Raw genomic sequence first — 22679 nt, 5'->3', positions numbered from 1 at the left:
TGAACTTAGGGGAATTGAAAAAATTTGTTACTGTAAAAAAATTTATTGTTATTGTTTTTATCCCCCCCCCCCCTTGCAACCACGTAACATGCGATTTTCCTCAAATCATTTTTGCGCAGAAAACCAATAACCGCATTTACTCCACTCCGTTAATCATTCTATCTCTTCTCACCACCGTCCTTCGTTGTTATTCGTTGTCATTCGCTGTCATTCGCGAATGATAATTAACCCTGTGTTGAGTCAATTGTCATTCGGTCATTCGCTGTCATTCGTTTTAGTTTGTCCTCTGTTTTGGTACAGACATATGAGTATAGCACTAATATAGAGTAATACAATATAATGACAAAAGGACAAAAAGAAAAAGAAGAAGAAGAAAGGGAAGGCTGTCGTTTACATAACGATTTTTGTTTTAGAGAAAGAGGTCTAGTGATGGCAATGCCGTAACTTGAGGTCTTACGCTCGTATGATCGGAAGCACAAATGCACATGTCAGAAAAGGCCTTTACTATGAAGTTTTCTTGAAATATCATGTCTCAGCGCCCAGGTGGGATCGAATCCTTTTTGTGGTTTTCACATTTCAAAATAGCCAAAAGAATATTTTTTCATTGATGATCTTTATGTTTACTGCTGCTGAACCTCTGTGACTGATGAAGTCATGTGTTCAAAGGTCCAAGGTCATATGCCTACAAAGAAAAGTTCTTCGGGCTATTAATTGCAAACTCAAAAACATTGTAAAAACGTTATTAAAACGTTTCGTCTTTTGTTTTGATAACGTTATTTGTGGTGTAATAAATATGTCACGAAAACGTTTTCAGGCTATTATTTCAAAACATGTTTTCGTTAAAACATTAATATAACATTAATATCTCATAAAAACTTTATGCCGACGTTTTTATGAGGCTTTCATCGCTCCCTGTTGCACCAACAACTGACATCAAAAATTTGTATACATATTGCTCATTCGGCGCTCTACAGGTGAACTACAAGGCTGTAATGGAGAGATGTTGAACAGGGTTGTGATAAGTTTGCCAAGTTTTGGAAGACGAAGAGCTTTGTTGTCTAACTCTTGCGTAGAAAGTAATTTTTGAAGGACTGGTTTCCAGCAAAAAAGCGAAATCAAGAAATACCTTGAAGCTGGACTTGCCGACGTAACAAAGCAAATTAACCGTCTAGCGTCGTCGGTTGCTAGGTAATGTGATTTGGCATAAGCCTAGACTGTTGTTAGTCTAGTAAGTAAGTAGCTAGCCTACTGCAGTTATGGGTGCACTAAATAGGTCTCTTTAGTGCTTAAACTGATCACTGACACTAGTTCAGCGAAGGAACTTTGCCTAAATTATAGGCCTAGCATATAATATTTCTTGGAAGTTGGTCAAGGGATACACGCAGTGATGGAGTAACTATAGAATACCCCACCACTCACTAATTAGTCACACTCACAGTGAACCAATTTGTCATTGCTTTTATTTTATTTTTGCTTTTATTTTAATTAGGTGTAGGCCTAAAGTAAGGGTTGGCTAGGCTAGTTTAAGACAGAATTTACCTAGACAATCCTGTTTTACATACGGCAGCTGCATATAGGCTTTAGGTAGTTATGCCCTCATTACTCCCTGCTGGGAAAATAATGTCCTTGTGCCCCTGGTATATATAATGCAAGTATGAAGTAATAGTATGCAGTAAATTCACGACAGTAACTTACAGTAGTAAGCTCGGACATGTTCTTCGATGGTGGTGGCGATCTCACTGATTTTCGTCAGTGGTTTAGTTCTAGCCTTTTTTTCAGGTATGTGATTTCTAATTGATTTGACCAAATTCCTCTATGAATAGAAAGAATTATACTTTTAAAAGGTCAGCTGGAGTCAAGGATAAATTTCCTTAGCTTCGGCTAGGCCTAAATGGTCGATATAATTCTCCAAAATGTCTCAAAATATAAAATCAATGTTTCCTTGGTTCACTTGTTAGATTAATATTGCAATTGAAAAAGTGGTTTAAATTTCACTTATGAACATGGCAAGTACAATCAGTGGCTATCAGTGCAGCTACATATATGTAGGCTATAACACAGAACTGCAAATTTAGGGGACAAGTGAAGTTACCGTACACCACCATACTACACAGAATTCTTAACCTGTTATGTGCACATACAGCCTAAGGTAGAACTGAGAGAGATGGTAAGTACAAAGTACACCTAATAAAAAGGAGAACCGATTCTCATCACGGTTAATGTTTTGAATTGGTGGATATGGGTGATCTAAATTCAATTATACAGTAGTTCCAAAGAATGTAATGTGGATGATCTAGGCTATTTGCCCAGTAGCCGGCGGAAAAACAAAGTACACCTCACTATTCATCCAGCAGTTAATTAATCGATTAGAGTGCAGTGCTTAGAAGATGCAGAGTAACACAATTTCCACAAGTTAGGGTTCAACACGACCTGTATGGAATAACAGGCAAGCCTGCAACAAACTTCCACAATAATGTAGCCAACACTTGGCATCTTTTGGGAGAACGTAAGATCAACCACTTCCACAATTCAAAACATTACAGTAATGAGAAGCAGCTCTCGTACTTTTAGGTTCCATTTCAATATAACCATCTCTCTAAACTAGCTCTTGTTATTATACCTGTGACTTTGCAATAAAACACTTCTCTCAACTAGCTCTTATTATCTGCACATACAAGTAGCAGGTTAAAAATTCTAACTGTACTTTTTGCAGATAACCGGCTTTCAACATCCAATTCCATCTTTGTTCAGTTGCCAGGGAATAAGGACATGAGTCTTGCAATTTGCCTGGCAACCAGACAAATACTGAGGGGCATACACCTTATGTGTCCCTGGTACTTATCTGTCCCTGGTAGATGAATAACATGTTACATTGCTAATTCACCTGGCAACCGGGGAATAATGCAAGTGGAAGTGAATAACATAATTTGTTTCTCTTATTCCGTTGGCTCTCGGGTGGGTATGTACTAGCAGCAATTCAGAATGAATTGGATAATTTGACAATCCAAAGTCTTGTTGCAACTTGTAGCCACAATCTTGAGTATTTAGCATAGTGGAGATTTACATTATTCTCATATTGACTTAGCTCTGCATGCACTGTTACAGCAATTAAATATATTCATCACTTCTCTTTGTAGATGATACAGTTCTCATGGCATCACTGAAGAATGTTAATCCTGATCTCAGGAACTATCTCAGGAAACATAAAATTCCTGAAATATATGAGGTATGCTAATTGATCAAAATGGTTCATTTAACGTTGTTATTACCATTAGGACTGTGTGCATTATTCATGTAATACTGTTATTACCATTAGGACTGTACTTTATTCATTTAACACTGTTATTACCATTAGGACTGTACATTATTCATTTAACACTGTTATTACCATTAGGACTGAGTACATTATTCATGTAACACTGTTATTACCATTAGAACTGTACATTATTCATTTAACACTGTTATTACCGTTAGGACTGTGTACATTATTCATGTAACACTGTTATTACCATTAGTACTGTACATTATTCATTTAACACTGTTATTAACGTTATGACTGTGTACATTATTCATTTAACACTGTTATTACCATTAGGACTGAGTACATTATTCATTTAACACTGTTATTACCGTTAGGACTGTACATTATTCATGTAACACTGTTATTACCATTAGGACTGAGTACATTATTCATTTAACACTGTTATTACCATTCGGACTGTGTACATTATTCATTTAACACTGTTATTACCATTAGGACTGTACATTATTCATTTAACACTGTTATTACCATTAGGACTGTACATTATTCATGTAACACTGTTATTACCATTAGTACTGTACATTATTCATTTAACACTGTTATTAACGTTATGACTGTGTACATTATTCATTTAACACTGTTATTACCATTAGGACTGAGTACATTATTCATTTAACACTGTTATTACCGTTAGGACTGTACATTATTCATGTAACACTGTTATTACCATTAGGACTGAGTACATTATTCATTTAACACTGTTATTACCATTAGGACTGTACATTATTCATTTAACACTGTTATTACCATTAGGACTGTACATTATTCATTTAACACTGTTATTACCATTAGGACTGAGTACATTATTCATGTAACACTCTTATTACCATTAGCACTGTACATTATTCATTTAACACTGTTATTACAGTTAGGACTGTACATTATTCACTTAACACTGTCATTACCGTTAGGACTGTGTACATTATTCATTTAACACTGTTATTACCATTAGGACTGAGTACATTATTCATTTAACACTGTTATTACCGTTAGGACTGTACATTATTCTTTAACACTGTTATTATCGTTAGGACTGTGTACATTATTCATTTAACACTGTTATTACCGTTAGGACTGTACATTATTCTTTAACACTGTTATTATCGTTAGGACTGTGTACATTATTCATTTAATACTGTGAAAACCATTAGGACTGTACATTATTCATTTAACACTGTTATTACCATTAGGACTGTGTACATTAATATTCTTACACCTGGTCATTATCAGTTGTTTAATTAAAGTCCATTTATATATGTTTCTCCTTGCAACAATTCATCTTTAATAGTTAGACTTCATCAAGTTTAATCCCTATCTACAGCTATTTGTGTTTCTATTTTGAAGTGAACTGTGGTATGTCCTAGAGACTTTAAAGAAGCAATAAGGGTTGAAGACTAAGTAATGTCACTAAGAAACTGACGATGGTTTGAAGGAATAGTTTTTACGTTTTTATAGTCAAATATATCATAAGATATGTTTAAGATATTTATGTTTATTCAACTGATTTCTGTCCTAGGCCATCCTGACAGGGTTAGCCATCACCAACCCTGAAGATCCATATGAATTTATCATGAGAAACATAGGAGAGTTTTTAACAACAAAAGTCCAATCAACACATGGCCTTGAAGCATTGACATGGTAAGGAATGACAGTGGGTGTGGACCTATTGTGAAGGTTTTCTGTTTTAAATCTCTCTTTTGCAACTCTGTTGTAGCTGTACGAACAACATAATGGTGTGAAATTTTCATTGTATAACTTGCTTATAGTAAGGACAGCATGAGAAGAAACACTAATTTCCACCAAGATGTTTATGTTGTTATCTGAAAAATGTTTGACTTTTGCAGCAAATGTTGTTCCTCTTTGAACCAGTCTTACATTTCCACAGGAAGTTCCCAATTTTATGTCACAATACTTCATCCAATCGCAAAATACAATCTATGTTGTAAGTAATTTGTAACAAATATGCCTTATGGTTATCCTGCCCTTTTCATACCCAGTGAGGCTGTCCATAATAATACGTATATATCCTCATTTCTGATCAGTTTCATAATCACTTGCCCTTCGGTTATATGTGCGTGGATAACCCAGAAACATTCAGCATCTTGAAGGCCTGTACAAACTAATGGGAAAATTGAAAGTAAATTGAACAGCATACAGCATACTGAATATCATACCTACATCGATGATAATAGTAAATATTATACACTGTAAATTAATGCTGTTATGTAACATTAAGTTATTTTATGCAAACATCTCGTGTATGAGAATATAAGATCAATAATGGTCAACATTAAACCTACGAGGTAAACTATCTCAGTTTGTTGATAAAGTGTCTGTAAATATTCTTGTGATTTTATTATAATTAATATCTTCTGTGTGGCTATCAAGAATGAATATTTGCTTCTCTTTTCAGGGATTCATTGATTCCTGAGGAGTTCAAACCTCAAGCAAGAACATTCACAGCAGTCTATTTGGACTCCATATTTTCCTTTGATGAGGCTCATCTTATGGTAAGGAACCATCTAATGTATATGTGTGTGAGGATGTGTGTGTGTGTGTGGTTGATGGCAAAGTACTGTCACAATCTGAGTGTCCTGTCTAATAAGAAAAAAGAAGGCAAGTAATTTAAATAAAATGCAAAATGGCACTTGCAGATAACATCCTTCTTAAAGGATGTACCAATTCAATATCTATCAAAAGCTCTAAAATTTATTCCATTAAATCAAATGTGATACCAATTTACAAATATACACCTGCTATTTTAGTTGTTTGTGTTCCAAACTTCTCCATTTGTCATCAAATAAAGAATGATTTGATGAAGAGTGCTACATTGATAATTTAATACATATAATTCTAGTCACCAGTGTGTAGAACTGTCAAACTAGGCCTGACACATGCTCATTTAGTTTAAATATCGTCCAGTAATAATTTGCAATATTTAGCTGACATTATTTACTGTTAATGTGTCAGAATTTCTGTTCAAGATTCCTAGTAACATGGAAGGTCCTTTGAAGCCTAAAAGTTTCTTAACGTCATTAACATCAAAATGTCACTAGTAACCATATGCGAATTATTTGTCTAATTATCTATCATCAAAAATGATTATTATGTACGGATGCAAGTTGCTTTTCAGAGTCTTACCGATTTTAATTATCATCATCATTTATCTTTCACAAAATGTGTTGATTTTACTTGTTTCATTCTTCTTTTCTACAGCCTTGGGAATGGAGGGTAAAGTTTATCCTTAAATCAGTTTACAAGCTGCAATTATTATCACTTTCGCTTCCTGCACAAACTAAACAAAATGCATCAAATCCACTTTCTGTAACAGCTTCCAACAAGATCAATTATTAACTACTTTTTCGACATGGTTCCTGCTATCTGACAAACTGTTTTACCTCCCCAATACTAAACACACAGTCAATTGTTTTGTGTAATACTACACTGCATGTCTCATACGCTTTAACTGCATATAGAAGGTTTAATATATTAACAATGGTATTAAAAACTGACATGCAGATGTTTGCTGCCTGGAATCATGATTATTGAACTGCCTACTAATTAATTTTCTTGTCAAATCACAATTTGTACAGGAGATTATGCACATTCACTGTTTCCATTCATTGCAAAGAGAAACCATCTGCAATGAACATGAACCTATTAACTTTAAGACTACCCTTAAAGGCATTGAAGACTCGCCCCAAATCGCGTGCCACACTCTGGAAAAGTTAACTTTCCTTTGCTTGCAAGTGAAGTTTCTGCTTGTCGCTACAAATTGCAGACAGTAATGAAACAAGATACCTTGTTATCTTTTATCTAGACCTGAGATGTCCATCGCTGCTTTTAACACTGTGTTGTGGGTATTGACCGTAGCTGCATGTACTGACTGTGCACTAGTGTCTAATTACCGATGGTAGCAAGCTGTGTGTGTATTTTCTGGGATTGATGGTGGTGACTAACATTTCTGTTACACCTCATTCGAAACTAGGTCAGATTACCGGCATGAGAGGTTTCTTTTGCCCGAGTCTTCACACCCTTTAAAGGAATTGTCTGGTTATAAGATTTTGATACATTGTCCTCATAGTTCTTATTTTTCTCTTTCTAACCATGTAAAAGTCGTTTTCTTTTTGTAGAAATCTGGTTTTCAAATTCACCAGTTTATCACCAAAAGCCCCGTTTGCTCGAACACATCAATTTGGTTTTTGACTTAGTGCTGGCAATTATTTTCAGGCTATACTTTCCAACAATGTCCTGCTATCTCCTGACATTACTGTAACGTAACCAACTTAAACTGTAATATTAAACTCATACCTTTGCAGCATATAAACTGATAAATGTAGAGGTTTATATAATATTTTCTACTCTGTGATTGATAACTCCCTCCTTATGTGCTGCACAAGATAGGTTCTGACCATTTAACATTAGGCCATACTGAAGGAACATCCTACTGTGTGCTAAACAATTCAGCTATCATTCTGTTTGAAGTCTTAACTCATAATTTTGTTGATGTTATCAATCTTCCTGTGACAAACATCCGACCATGCTGATTGAATTGCAATTTATTGGTATAGAACTTACACAAGCGTAATTAATGTTTATTGTCTTGTATGGAAAAGAGTGAAGTTACGTACTTAGGTATGTATCTAAATATCTGATTCAGAAGTAATCAAATGTCAGGTGAATTTTATCCAAGGATTTTGTACTGTTGGTTCAGTTTGGTATCTGTTTTATCAAGTGCAGCATTAATGGCTGTTCATGAATGTGTATATAAAGATATATCTTTCCTCAGTCAATGATCTCTAACTTACAATCTCTTTGGTTTCTTGTTTCTGTCATTAGCCCAGTCCAGAGCAGTACCAGAAAGCCTATCAGTATTATAATAACAAACTTATAGATATTACATTTGGGTAAGAAAGTATGTTAAGTATTTCCTTCATGTTCTATAAATATTCTAGATTGATCTATAGTAAGGTGATGATACTTTTGCTGGCAATCAATGTGACATTTCACCTCATATTGACTTCAATGGTTAGTACCTACACTGTATGTGTATAGACCCCCTCATATAAACAGCAATGGTTAGTACCTACACTGTATGTGTATAGGGAGGGTTAGTACCTACACTGTATGTGTACAGGGAGGGTGTGATTTTGAGGGCCCGTCAATGTTTGGTGGTTTTATGTTTTATCGATGGTGGTCGCATACCTAAGTTTAGAAATCACTTATCAATGATTATGTCCAAGATAGAAACCTAATGCTTAAACACCTAGCAGGTTACTGCAAATCTCAATATTCATCCATGTAATTGCAATAGGAATAATATTTATGTGAATGACAGGTTATTTCATTCAATTATTTGGGTTGCCTTTACCTCTGAGTCATGTAAAATGTACTTTGTACATTTAGGTTATTTCTACAAATGGTATAAAAAACAGGTAGGAATAAAATGATGCAGGCCTCTTTACAAATGCAGGGATTGTCCAGAACACTTACACTGGCCGGATGATGTTAATACAGGGACAGTACACCAAGTCTATAGCATAGTTAGACCTGTTCTATATGCTTAACAATTCACAATTATTTGCATTACACAAATAAATGTTTGTAAATAAATATAATAAATAATAAATAAATAATAAATAATAATAAATCTGAGGAAATGTTTTCAACATTAATAGCTAACACTCCTTGTACATGTAGCAATGGATTGTGTTAGTTCGCCCTCTTCTTTGTATTAAGGGGTACAACAATTTCCCTTGTATATGATATTTCACTGTGAGTAAACTCGACTATGTTATTCTCATAAAGTCATGTTGATAACGCATTTGTCTTTCCTTTTCTAATCAGGGCGTGGCTGTTTTATCATCAGTATAAAAAACACAAAAGGGCAGAAATGGCCAGAAAACTGAAGTTAGCTGCCGAACATTATGACTTACGGAAACAAAGAGTCCATTTCACATACTGGCTCAGCTGGGTCCGCTTTGCAAGGAATAGGCTTGAAAGTAAGTCTAACTGAAATAGGCTTGAAAGTAAGTCTAACTGAAATAGGTTGAAAGTAAGTCTAACTGATGACATAGGATTCAAAGTAAGTCTAGCTAATGAAATAGGCTTCAAAATATGTCTAGCTAATGAAATAGGTTTAAAAGTAAGTCTAACATGCATGAAATTGGCTTGAAAGTAAGTCTAGCTAAGAAATAGGCCTGAAAGCCTAGCTAATGAAATATTTACAGTGTTTCTAACGGGGATCCAATAGGTGTTGATGAAGCATAAATCCCATTAGAGATTAGAGTGTTTAGATTCTAGAATTTAAATTGCTAATGTTTCCTTTAACCCCTCCCCTCCCTGCCCCTCCCTCCTAACCCCTCCCTGTCCATGGGCAGAAATGCTCTTCCCTCTTTCATATCACATGTCCATTTGATGTGAATTTGAAAGTGGTGGGAGGTTACAATGTTGTCTTTTGATGTGGCTACTCACCCTAAAAGAATGATATGGCTTTTCTACCTGCCTGCCTCATGCGAATTCTGGTTCCATGCGTTTCGAAAATGAAATACATGAAACTGTTCATTTTCAAAGATGGAACTTCGTTTAAGCTGCTTATCTGACAAACCACAAAAAATGAGGTTTCACCAAGCTAATTTTGCCCAAAAAGATTTCATTAATTAAGAAATTAATGATCTAAAGTATCTTAAACTTTATCCGCTGAAGACTGATTCCATTTATGTATTCTGTTATGCTGTGCCTCTTCATCTGTTCTTCGCTTCATCAGTTGCTCATGAATGATATAATAAGAGGGGTTTATCAGATGTCTCTCTTACAACCTTTGATTCCTTTCTTCATGTGTTCTGATCTTCTTCACTTCATCAGTTGCTCATGATATACTAAGAGGGGTTGATCAGATGTCTCTCTCACAACATTTGATTCCTTTCTTCATGTGTTCTGATCTTCTTCACTTCATCAGTTGCTCATGATATAATAAAGGGGGTTGATCAGATGTCTCTCTCACAACATTTGATTCCTTTCTTCATGTGTTCTGATCTTCTTCACTTCATCAGTTGCTCATGATATACTAAGAGGGGTTTATCAGATGTCTCTCTCACAACATTTGATTCCTTTCTTCATGTGTTCTGATCTTCTTCACTTCATCAGTTGCTCATGATATAATAAAGGGGGTTGATCAGATGTCTCTCTCACAACATTTGATTCCTTTCTTCATGTGTTCTGATCTTCTTCACTTCATCAGTTGCTAATGATATAATAAGAGGGGTTTATCAGATGTCTCTCTCACAACATTTGATTCCTTTCTTCATGTGTTCTGATCTTCACTTCATCAGTTGCTAATGATATAATAAGAGGGGTTTATCAGATGTCTCTCTCACAACATTTGATTCCTTTCTTCATGTGTTCTGATCTTCTTCACTTCATCAGTTGCTCATGATATAATAAGAGGAGTTTATCAGATGTCTCTCTCAAGACTCGTCTTTGAGGCCTGGCACAATGTCATGCTTGATGCAAAAAGAACCAGAGAATACTTTGAGGTTTGTCTGTCTTTATTACATGCTACAGTATTATAAAAATTAGCCAACAAAGTCAGTATTGATGACTGTGTAGACTAGTATCATGTATCATCAAGTTAGTATCATCAACTCCTAGTATCACCAAGGTATACTAGTATGACATGACAGCTACAAAAGTCTCTGTTTAGCAGATTCCTCATTAGGCTACATGGTTAGACATTTGTAGTTGATGATCCCCCTGTTAGCCCTTCCTATGTAGACTTCTTTTTTTTCTTTTTTTGCTGCAGTCTGTCTGAAAATGATAGACTGGTGAAAATTGCATCTACCTAGTAGTCTCTTCTATTGTCAATCCATCTAGTATTATTGAGAAGGGTATCTGGGTCTTGTCAAGCAGCTTCTTTAAAGTTAACATTGTCTTCACAGATTAAGGCTAGAGAATCAGCCGCATCACAAGGCCAGTGTGGGTGGTACAGTTTCAAGGGCTCAAGTTCAAGTACAAAAACTAATCACTCGCCTGGAGCCTGTCACCTGGGCAAAGTGGTTAACATTGATTTGTGGTTACTATGCCCAAGGCTCAGTAACCTTTTGTGCTGGTGTCGGTGTATGTGTCAGCCAGCCTGTAAACACGGTATCTCAAGAAGTTGAGTCAGTGTCATGCTTAGTAGGGAGATGCCCATGATATGTAGATGTACCCTGTTGTTTTGTGATTCCCAATCATGCATATTGATGAATGGGAGGGGCTTAACGTAAAATTTGTATAACGGCAATATCTCTTCAACCGTATGTCCGATTAAGTTCATACATGGTGTTGATGATAGGTACTTGGTCATATATAATCAAGAAATTGATCCTCATTGTTATTCATGAATGTGCATGGCTACAGTGTTATCACAGTGTAAAGCTTGTAAACATGATATCTCAAGACCGACAAGTTGAATCAATGTTATACTTGGTAGGTAGATGCCCCATGATATGTAGATGTGCCCAATTGTTTGTGGTTTCCATCTCATGAATATAATGGTATGTCCGATTTAGTTCATACTTGATAAACTTGATGTAACTATCTATTTCCAAATATAAAAAAATAATTGTTCACCCAAGAACCAAACCATGGTCGGTATTTTGCTCAGATAATATCTCTGACACATGGTCCTTTTATTCAGTCTTTCTCCAAATACATATGATACCTTTTCATAGGAAAACCGTATCCTGACTCCCACAGCAGAGAATATGTTAACAGGACATCTGAATTGAGTTCATAATTGACAGTTTTCAATGATCCTGTTTGTTGCAAGTACTGTCCTGTGTACTTTATATGATTTATATGAACCTTTAAGTATGTATTTCAAGATTTACAACATGATTTATTGTCCTAATTTCAATGAGACTTCACCAACTTAAGAAGGAAGCACCATAAAACCTCTTCATTTTGAACCTCTCTCCTGTAATAAGGTTGTTAAAAGTGAAAGTTTCAGTGTTCAATTTGTTCTTCTCTCATTTGTAAAGTTATCATCGTTTGGTGATATGTGTCTCTAATAGCTCACAATTTATATAGGAAATAACAACGTTTAACCAAATTCATGTATAAATTCATCAAAGCTTCTATGGCTCAAATATTAAACTTCTTTTCTGTCTTTTATATTAAGAGATTAGAAAGAGGTGAATTAGATGGAGAAGAGGAAATCATATCGCCTCGTGGTGAAGCTAGAGATGATATCTCACTCCTGCCAAGAAAGGTCGCCATCAAGGTACTGTTTTCTCTTTCTTTCTTGTAATGAAACACATCATGATTGAGAGTGTTTTTACTTGGAGATGAATCAACCATTTTTGGCTCATTTGCTCAGTTAGCATAAACATTTGAAGAAGAAGTTGACTAGTGGACTACCTACTGTCTCAGTCAGTTTGTTGGCTTGGAACTTTTACTGATTTGGAAAGTAAAGAATGAATATGAGAGTAGACCATGTACTGGTCTAATATATCTGAGTTTGTAGCTTTGGTACTTGGACTCAGGGTTTGAGTATTTAGGAAGTAAATATAGCACAGGACAGAGCAATAACTAGTGTGACATGGTTTGAGTATTTAGGAAGTAAATAAAACACAGGACAGAGGAATAACTAGTGTGACAGGGATTGAGTATTTAGGAAGTAAATAAAACACAGGACATGAATAACTAGTGTGATAGGGATTGAGTATTTAGGGAGTAAATAAAACACAGGACAGGAATAACTAGTGTGACAGGGATTGAGTATGTAGGAAGTAAATAAAGCACAGGACAGATGAATAACTAGTGTGACAGGAATTGAGTATTAAGGAAGTAAACAAAACACAGGACAGAGGAAGAACTAGTGTGACAGGGATTGAGTATTTAGGAAGTAAATAAAACACAGGACAGAGGAATAACTAGTTCGACAGGGATTGAGTATTTAGGAAGTAAATAAAACACAGGACAGAGGAATAACTAGTGTGACAGGGATTGAGTATTTAGGAAGTAAATAAAGCATCGGAAAGAGCAATAACTAGTGTGACAGGGTTTGAGTATTTAGGAAGTAAATAAAGCAGAGGACAGAGGAATAACTAGTGTGACAGGGATTGAGTATTTAGGAAGTAAATAAAACACAGGACAGGAATAACTAGTGTGACAGTGATTGAGTCTTTAGGAAGTAAATAAAACACAGGACAGATGAATAACTAGTGTGACAGGGATTGAGTATTTAGGAAGTAAAGATAGCACAGGACAGATGAATAACTAGTGTGACAGGGATTGAGTATCTTGGAAGTAAATAAAACAAAGGACAGGAATAACTAGTGTGACAGGGATTGAGTATTTAGGAAGTAAATAAAACATTGGACAGATGAATAACTAGTGTGACAGGGATTGAGTATTTAGGAAGTAAATAAAGCACAGGACAGATGAATAACTAGTGTCACAGGAATTGAGTATCTTGGAAGTAAATAAAACACAGGACAGGAATAACTAGTGTGACAGGGATTGAGTATTTAGGAAGTAAATAAAACATTGGACAGATGAATAACTAGTGTGACAGGGATTGAGTATTTAGGAAGTAAATAAAGCACAGGACAGAGCAATAACTAGTGTGACAGGGTTTGAGTATTTAGGAAATAAATAAAGCACAGGACAGAGGAATAACTAGTGTGACAGGGATTGAGTATTTAGGAAGTAAATAAAACACAGGACAGGAATAACTAGTGTGACAGGGATTGAGTATTTAGGAAGTAAAGATAGCACAGGACAGATGAATAACTGGGGTGACAATGATTGAATATTTAGGAAGTAAATAAAACACAGGACAGAGGAATAACTAGTGTGATAGGGATTGAGTATTTAGGAAGTAAATAAAGCACAGGACAGATGAATAACTAGTGTCACAGGAATTGAGTATTTAGGAAGTAAATAAAACACAGGACAGAGGAATAACTAGTGTGACAGGGATTGAGTATTTAGGAAGTAAAGATAGCACAGGACAGATGAATAACTGGGGTGACAGGGATTGAGTATTTAGGAAGTAAATAAAACACAGGACAGGAATAACTAGTGTGACAGGGATTGAGTATTTAGGAAGTAAATATAGCACAAGACAGAGGAAGAACTAGTGTGACAGGGATTGAATATTTAGGAAGTAAATAAAGCACAGGACAGAGGAATAACTAGTGTGACAGTGATTGAGTATTTAGGAAGTAAATAAAGCACAGGACAGGAATAATAAGTGTCACAGAGATTGAGTATTTAGGAAGTTAATAGAACACAGGACAGAGGAATAACTAGTGTCACAGGGATTGAGTATTTAGGAAGTAAATATAGCACAGGACAGGAATAATAAGTGTCACAGAGATTGAGTATTTAGGAAGATAATAGAACACAGGACAGAGGAATAACTTGTGTCGCAGGGATTGAGTATTTAGGAAGTTAATATAGCACAGGACAGATGAATAATTAGTGTCACAGGGATGGAATATTTAGGAAGTAAATAAAACACAGGACAGATGAATAACTAGTGTGACAGGGATTGAGTATTTAGGAAGTAAATAAAACACAGGACAGAGGAATAACTAGTGTCACAGGTATTGAGTATTTAGGAAGTAAAATACTGTAGCACAGGAAAGTGGAAGAAATATTGTGACAGGGATTGAGTATTTTGGAAGTAAACATAGCACAGGACAGATGAATAACTAGTGTGACAGGGATTGAGTATTTAGGAAATAAATAAAGCACAGGACAGGAATAACTAGTGTCACAGTGATTGAGTATTTAGGAAGTAAATAAAACACAGGACACGAATAACTAGTGTCACAGGGATTGAGTATTTAGGAAGTAAATAAAGCACAGGACAGGAATAACTAGTGTCACAGTGATTGAGTATTTAGGAAGTAAATAAAACACAGGACACGAATAACTAGTGTGACAGTGATTGAGTCTTTAGGAAGTAAATTAAACACAGGATAGGAATAACTAGTGTCACAGTGATTGAGTCTTTAGGAAGTAAATTAAACACAGGACAGGAATAACTAGTGTGACAGGGATTGAGTATTTTGAGCACACAGAACAGATGAGTAATACTTGATCTAACCTAGTTTATGTTTTCCTGGTTGGTAAGCAATTGATGTTGCATTTTGAGAGAGAAATTGAGATAACATGATAGTGACAGAAAATTTTTCATCGCTATGAAGCATACTTGTGTGAAATAAGTTTCAGCTTTCAACTGCTTAAAGACAGAAACATTTCTCAGGATGTTTTAGTGACATTAAAATGGGTAACACAATATTTTGGTTTGCTGGGATGAAGGATGATGGTGAAGGGATGAAGGATGATGGTAACAGGGTGTGGGATGATGGTGAAGGGATGGAGGATGATGGTAACAGGGTGTGGGATGATGGTGACAGTGTTTGGGATGATGGTAACAGGGTGTGGGATGATGGTGACAGTGTTTGGGATGATGGTAACAGGGTGTGGGATGATGGTGAAGGGATGTAGGATGATGGTAACAGGGTGTGGGATGATGGTGAAGGGGTGTGGGATGATGGTAACAGGGTGTGGGATGATGGTGAAGGGATGTAGGATGATGGTAACAGGGTGTGGGATGATGGTGAAGGGGTGTGGGATGATGGTAACAGGGTGTCGGACGATGGTGAAGGGATGTAAGATGATGATGATGGGGTGTGGGATGATGGTGAAGGGGTGTAGGATGATGGTGACGGGTTGTAGAATGATGGTGAAGGGATGTAGGATGAGGGTGAAGAGGTGTGGGATGATGGTGAAGGAATCTGGTATGATGGTGAAGGGATGTAGGATGATGGTGATGGGGTTCAGGAGGGTGGTGAAGGCATGTACAATGATGGTGAAGGTTTTGGTAGGATGGTGAAGGGGTCTGATGCTGTGGGATGATGGTGAAGGAAGGTAGAGTCAGGCCAGAAGTTTTACTTTAACCTATCCCTTTCAGAAAGTTAAAAGGTTTGGAAGGTACCATCTTAGATGTTCTTTGTAACCCTTTAAAGCTTATAAGGTATCTTTCACATTTGTTATTTATTATCTTTATTATCTTCCATAAGATCTTTGGGTACTTGGACCTGGCAGACAGAAGTCACTGTGCTCAGGTTTGCAGATCCTGGAAAATGATTGTGTCAACCCCTTACCTGTGGAGTAAGGTGAGTACAACATCATTATGTGTGGTAGTTTGGAAGAATTGGAAGCAAGCAATTAATATTTAATCAGCCCTCAGCCCAGGTTACCTTAGTAGTAAACAGACCATTCAGCAAGTCAAGTCATGTCATTATGTTAGTCATATGATGTTAGGCTAACATTATATGATATCGTATTATGTTAGGCTAACATTGATGATATCATATTATGTTAGGCTAGCATTGATGATATCATATTATGTTAGGCTAGCATTGATGATATCATATGATGTTAGGCTAACATTATATAATATCATATTATGTTAGGTTTACATTGATGATATCAAATTATGTTAGGCTAACAGCATGTGATATGTGACATCGTATGATGTTAGCAAGTTAGTTTGATGGAAGAAATGACCAAATGCTTCATAAGACTTTGCTTGTTCCGACACATTTTTCTATACACTCTATTTGACCTAAATTGACCAGTACAGAGAAAATAATTGGGGAGGTGTATGTATCATTCAAAATACAAGACAATGAGCAATGTTAGAAAAAAATTGTAATTCCATTGCAATTTTTTTGTAATTTTTCTGGCATCAGTTTGCTCCATTCTCTGTGTTTTGTCGTCGTCTATTTTTCAACTTATTTGCATATAGGCCTATACTTGATTGTCAATATTAATTCAAGAGTTGTTTTCCCGTTCATCTCAGCAAAATTTGTGGTTTCTTTCTTCTAGGTCAATCTGTCAGCAATTAAAGTAAAGTAAGTTCAATGGTTTCTTTGTACTTTCTGGTCAGGCCTTGAGGAAGCACTTTTCAACAACATGCCAGTAGTTAACCTTGGTCTACAACACTTTAAATAGAGAATGTCATCATGCTTGGCAGTCTTACATTTAAGAATAAATTTATATATTGTTTTATTCACTGGTAAGACTAACTACAAATTGTTATAAAACACTTTTGTCAAAAAGAAATACTGGAAGATAGCAGTTTTACACAACATTTCGCTGAGTTATTTATGATTATCTATTGAAATAACTTGGAAGTATATAAACACAGGATGTAATTGTATAATATTATTTATGAAAATGTAATCATCTGCTATTAGTATCTAAGTTTGAAGGTTTCTATAAGAATTTTATTACATTACTCCTCTATAGAACAACTGACAAATTGGCCTGTAAACTTCTCCAGAAGTGTAGACCATATCTTCTACATCTGAATCTGAGAGCTTGTGTAAAGCTCACGAAACCAGCTTATTATGCAGTGGGTAAGAAATTGTGATCAGGATATTCCAATCACCAGGGCTGGTAGTTTGGTTAAGTAATCTCTAATATCGATGATCAATAATTATATGATCACCAAAATTAATGATTATTTGTGCCTCTGTTTAATTTGTTTCATTTCTTTATACAGTTTCCAGTATTGTACTTTTTTGTACTTTATCAAGTTTGACAATTCCAGATTCCCTTGCTATGTCTAGTAGCTACACATCACACCTGTCCTAGTGCAAATTCCTAGGATTATCTTGAAGATTAAGCAATGGTCTGAAATGGGCATATCAGGCAAAGGTACTCCTCAGGATCCCCGCATACCTCTGGACGACTCCTGTTCCATACTTTGTCACCGTTTTTATGTGTCTCCATCAATAATGAAGCCTTTATTCTTCTATCCGGAGAACTTGCTCAGTCCTATTTTTACCATGATGAGATCACTTAAACTCCCTTAGCTCTTGTGGTTGTTATTTGGTTAACCTATTTCCGTACTGAGTATTACCTTAAAGTTTTGTTGCTTCAGCTTACTCCTGCCTAGTAAAAGTAATTTATATAACCTACTTCTGTATCAAAGGTGGTGAGAATTACCTTAAAGTTCTGTTGCTTCAACTTACTCCTGCCTTAGCAAAAGTTATTTATATAACCTATTTCCTTCTCAAACGTGGTATTAATTACCTTAAATTTTTGTTGCTTCAACTTGCCTTAGCAAAAGTCATTCATACAACCCGTAATATAAAGTTGATGGTTCTTATATTTTTAGGTCAGTGTCGTAACTTGCAAGATCTGAATTTATCTGAATGTGTGGGAGTGAATGATGACGTGATGCGAGATATTCTGGAAGGTTGCAGTATCTTACTATATCTCAATATATCGTTTACAAATATCACTGACGCTACCTTGAGACTGCTGGCTAAGTAAGTACACAGGGAGAGAAGTAATATACAACTGGTATGGGATGTTCTCATGCTGACATCATTCCAGTATCTGAATTTGATAATGACTTATCATAAATATTTTGTTTCGTTTATTTTTTCCTTTAATTGTAGCTTTTACAAAACATACAGTTATAACAATGAATACAGAGTATGCTAATTACTAACATTATACAAAAATATTGGCAGAACAATAAAGGAAGAGGAACCAGAAGGAAGTTTGCTGAAAGAAACTTTTCTAGTCTGGTCCCATGAATATGAATCAGCAATATATCAAAATGAAAGCATACTTGATCAATTTGATGTTCAGTATCTGAATTGATTCCCTGAAAAGATGGCCTTTCCATATGAAATGAAAGTTCTTTATTGATCTCTGTATTGGTTTGGGAGGGGGGGGGGGGGGAGGGGAGGCAGTTTTCCACTTATTACTGTGATTGATAATAGGAAGGCATGATGATTGTAATATGTAATATTGTAATATTAGCCATAGAATATCTTTTGGTATTACATGCAGCTGTTGTTCTCTCCAATGAGTTGAATTATATTTACTTTTTGTATCATTCCGTAAGTTGTTTCTCCTTCAAATTGTTTGTATATTCATTTCTCATTTATATGACGACTCTAGTACTGATTATTATTATAATAATATCACCAAGAACATGAATATTTATGTAAGTTTTCTCTAGGTACTGATTATTATAATTATAGTATCACCAAGATCATGAATATTTATGTAATTTTTCTCTAGATACTGATTATGATAATAATATCACCAAGATCATGAATATTTATGTAATATTTCTCTACGTACTGATTATTATAATAATATCACCAGGATCATGAATATTTATGTAATTTTTCTCTAGGTACTGATTATGATAATAATATCACCAAGAACATGAATATTTATATAATTTTTTCTCGGTAATGACTATTATAATAATACCACCAACGAAAAAGTTATTTATGTTGTTTTTCTCTAGGTACTGAGTAACATAATAATACCACCAATATGAAGGTTATTTTGTAGTTTTTTCCTGTAGAGTAATGTAATGTATTTCCAGTTTATGTTATTTAAGTAGACAGAATGCCCCATTGTTTTATTTGATACACCTCTTGTTTTACGATACTGTTGTATTTGACCCTTCACCAGGTCTTGTAAGAATCTACAATACCTTAGTTTAGCCTATTGCAGGAGATTCAGTGACAGAGGTCTGCAGTATTTGGCTATGGGGAGAGGCTGCCGTAAACTAATATATATTGACCTGTCTGGAGCCGCCCAGGTTTGTACCTCTTTCAAACTATATGAATGATTGCATTAGTTGTAATTGTCAAATCACAAGCTAGTACCATAATTACATCTAGTATTTATTATATTAATATTTAATTAAAGGATAGTACCTTGATTTACATGTAGTATTTATTATATTAATATATAATTAAAGGATATTGTCTAGATAACATCTAGTATTTGTTACAATAGAAACTGTCCATTAAATCAAGCTCATAGCAGATATTGTCATAGAACTGTTTCTTGAGTCATGTAAGCACTGATTTGTTGCTTTGAGTGAACTTTATGGAACATTGTGATAGGCTGTAAAAGAGGAACCATGAATTGGCCAATCACTTTTTATATCTGGTTGGGTGAATGTGCGAGTATCCTTAATTATGTCACAGAGATGTGTCTTAAACACATTACTCGAGCATACATCTATTAGATGTGTGAAAGTGATTTGCATAATTTTCTATTGTTTACTGATACATTTATCCAGATAACATCAGTTGGGTACAAGAACATTGCCAGTGGATGCTCCAACCTGGAACATTTGGTAGTGAATAATTGTGCTACTCTGAGAGATGACTGCATTCTCATGTTGACAGCCAAGTGCCGTAACATTCGTAGTGTTTCCTTTCTCCAAACTCCAAATATAACAGACCTGTCTCTTAAGGCTCTTGCTCAGCACAGAAAGTTACAGCAAATCAAAATTGAAGGCAAGTTTTACTTCGTATTTTCATATTGAAAATGAAAGTTAATGAGCGAAGAAGCATAAAGCAAAATGATGCTTGGGGTGGTCATTTTTAAATATCAGTTTCAGTCTTATAGGCTTGAAAATATGTTCCTTAATTTAATTTGAAGAGTTTTCATATCTTTGTAATAAATAGCACTGTCTTTGTTATCTGTGATTGGTCATTTAATATTTGTAACACTTATTTGGAAAGACAACAAAAGATACATTGGTATGAAGGACTTTGGAAATTGCTAAAAATATTAAGTTTCATTATGTTTTGTTTCCCCTACAGGCAACAACAGAATAAGTGATAACTCCTTTAAATATGTGGGCAAGATGTGTTCAGAAATTAGGCATCTATACATTACTGACTGTCCAAGAATTACCGATGCAAGTCTGAAATCTTTGGCACCCTGCAGGAACATCAACGTTCTTAACTTTGCTGATTGCATTAGGTAAGTGTCTGTAGGTATGACTCTAAAAACAATGGCAGATCAGCACCTCATATTGTAGTGCTGATAGTCGTAATCAGTTAATCACCAGTAGTCGCGATTACACTTGGATGTTCCATTAATCGCCATCAAAACCTAACTTGCGATGACTCGATTTCAAGCTAGCACTACAAGCAATCTGCTGTTGAAAAATAACCTAACCTATCAAAAACAACACTAAAGCAGTTCAATGCCAGCAAATATCGCAAAGGTACAGGTTCTCACAATGCTATACTAGCACTGTGCTGTGTTAATAATTGGCAAGCACCTGCTCCGGTCGTAGATTCATTCCAAAGTTTTTGATTTACTATGAAGGATTTTAAGAAAATGTTGTAGATTGAAAATTGTTCACAGTATTTTTTTGGTAAATGTTTTAACGTGATTTAGACACAACACAGGTTAAGACAAGAAAGAACAAATAAAGACCATAGAGAAAGTTTTTTTTTGACTGTAGGTCTGCAATGTAAAATGACAGTGACGACGTCATAACTGTAACAGAGTAATTTGCTAGAAGAGCTATGCGATGAATCAACTACAAAAGAAAGAGTTCACTATCAGCGCTGTTATTTAGGGGTGGGCATGAACTTGATCTTCAGTGCAACAGTGAAATTTGTATTCATCTTACTGCAAATATTACATTATATATGAATTAAGAGGTGTGCATTTCCCATCTGAAATAGATCCTATATACAAACTTCGCACCACTCTCACGGCCTCACCCCCACCCACTATGCTTTATGGCTTTCATTATTTTAGGTGGTATATATGGTTTGATATTTCATTAATAAGGTTTAGGAACCCTCCTAGCAGGGTGCAACTACTCACCTCTAATCTAACATAATTATTCTGACAAATTTATCTAACTAGTCCTGTCTCCTCCTTGTGTGCCACCAAGAAATCTTAAAATTATCAGTGAGTTAAAAACTACAGTTTAGTAGAACCAAACAGCTCTGGGACAATTTCCAAGTCAATTTTAAGTCAAACTGGCAAACATAGTTGTGCTTATGATTGTATTTGGATTGTTTGCTCTTTATTGATTTCAATTTAATGTTTTGATGACTTGTTTTATTTGCAGAATAACCGATGCTGGTGTCAGAAATCTAGTTGAAGGTCCATCTGGTCCCAAGCTTAGAGAGATTAATCTTTCCAATTGTGTCCGGGTCACTGATGTATCCATCATGAAGATTACTCAGAAGTAAGGACCTGATACTGTAACATTACTGATTCGCTATATTTACAAAAAATTCATCTCTTCATTTCTCTTCTTGCTTGTGTAAGGTTCATTATGAGCCATAACAGAAGTTATTAAAAGCTCGGAAACAGAATATCATGATCCAATCAAACAATTTAAAACCTTTTTATGCAAGAAAAATATGTCCTAGCAACTAATCATAATTAATTTAGTTCCACAAGACACACAATTTAATGGAATGCCATTTGTAGAAATTCATGGTAATTTAATGTTGTGGACGCCCTAATCTTGTTGTCAAATAAACTT

At 35.3% G+C, this 22679-nt stretch overlaps 1 protein-coding gene across 2 annotated transcripts in view; it reads left to right on the top strand.

Moving 5' to 3' along the window:
• The first annotated feature begins 980 nt into the window (after positions 1-980).
• The window catches only part of LOC139961721 (F-box and leucine-rich repeat protein 13-like), a 38039-nt gene continuing 16340 nt past the window's right edge, over positions 981-22679 (top strand). The window contains exons 1-17 of one of the 2 annotated variants that reach the window (XM_071961151.1): positions 981-1188; positions 3138-3226; positions 4839-4960; positions 5736-5832; positions 6539-6553; positions 8162-8229; positions 9170-9324; positions 10748-10857; positions 12483-12584; positions 16402-16497; positions 17213-17238; positions 17636-17745; positions 18510-18663; positions 19835-19964; positions 20454-20673; positions 20983-21145; positions 22257-22376. In XM_071961151.1, the coding sequence (XP_071817252.1) occupies positions 3152-3226; positions 4839-4960; positions 5736-5832; positions 6539-6553; positions 8162-8229; positions 9170-9324; positions 10748-10857; positions 12483-12584; positions 16402-16497; positions 17213-17238; positions 17636-17745; positions 18510-18663; positions 19835-19964; positions 20454-20673; positions 20983-21145; positions 22257-22376 (1763 nt within the window). In that variant the 5' untranslated portion in view covers positions 981-1188; positions 3138-3151. The remainder of the gene's footprint in view (positions 1189-3137; positions 3227-4838; positions 4961-5735; positions 5833-6538; positions 6554-8161; positions 8230-9169; positions 9325-10747; positions 10858-12482; positions 12585-16401; positions 16498-17212; positions 17239-17635; positions 17746-18509; positions 18664-19834; positions 19965-20453; positions 20674-20982; positions 21146-22256; positions 22377-22679) is intronic. The other variant, XM_071961152.1, reaches the window with a different exon arrangement.

This window comes from Apostichopus japonicus, chromosome 20 (assembly GCF_037975245.1).
Source record: "Apostichopus japonicus isolate 1M-3 chromosome 20, ASM3797524v1, whole genome shotgun sequence".
NCBI lineage: Eukaryota > Metazoa > Echinodermata > Holothuroidea > Aspidochirotida > Stichopodidae > Apostichopus > Apostichopus japonicus.
This window is presented reverse-complemented; position numbering and strand designations above follow the sequence as displayed.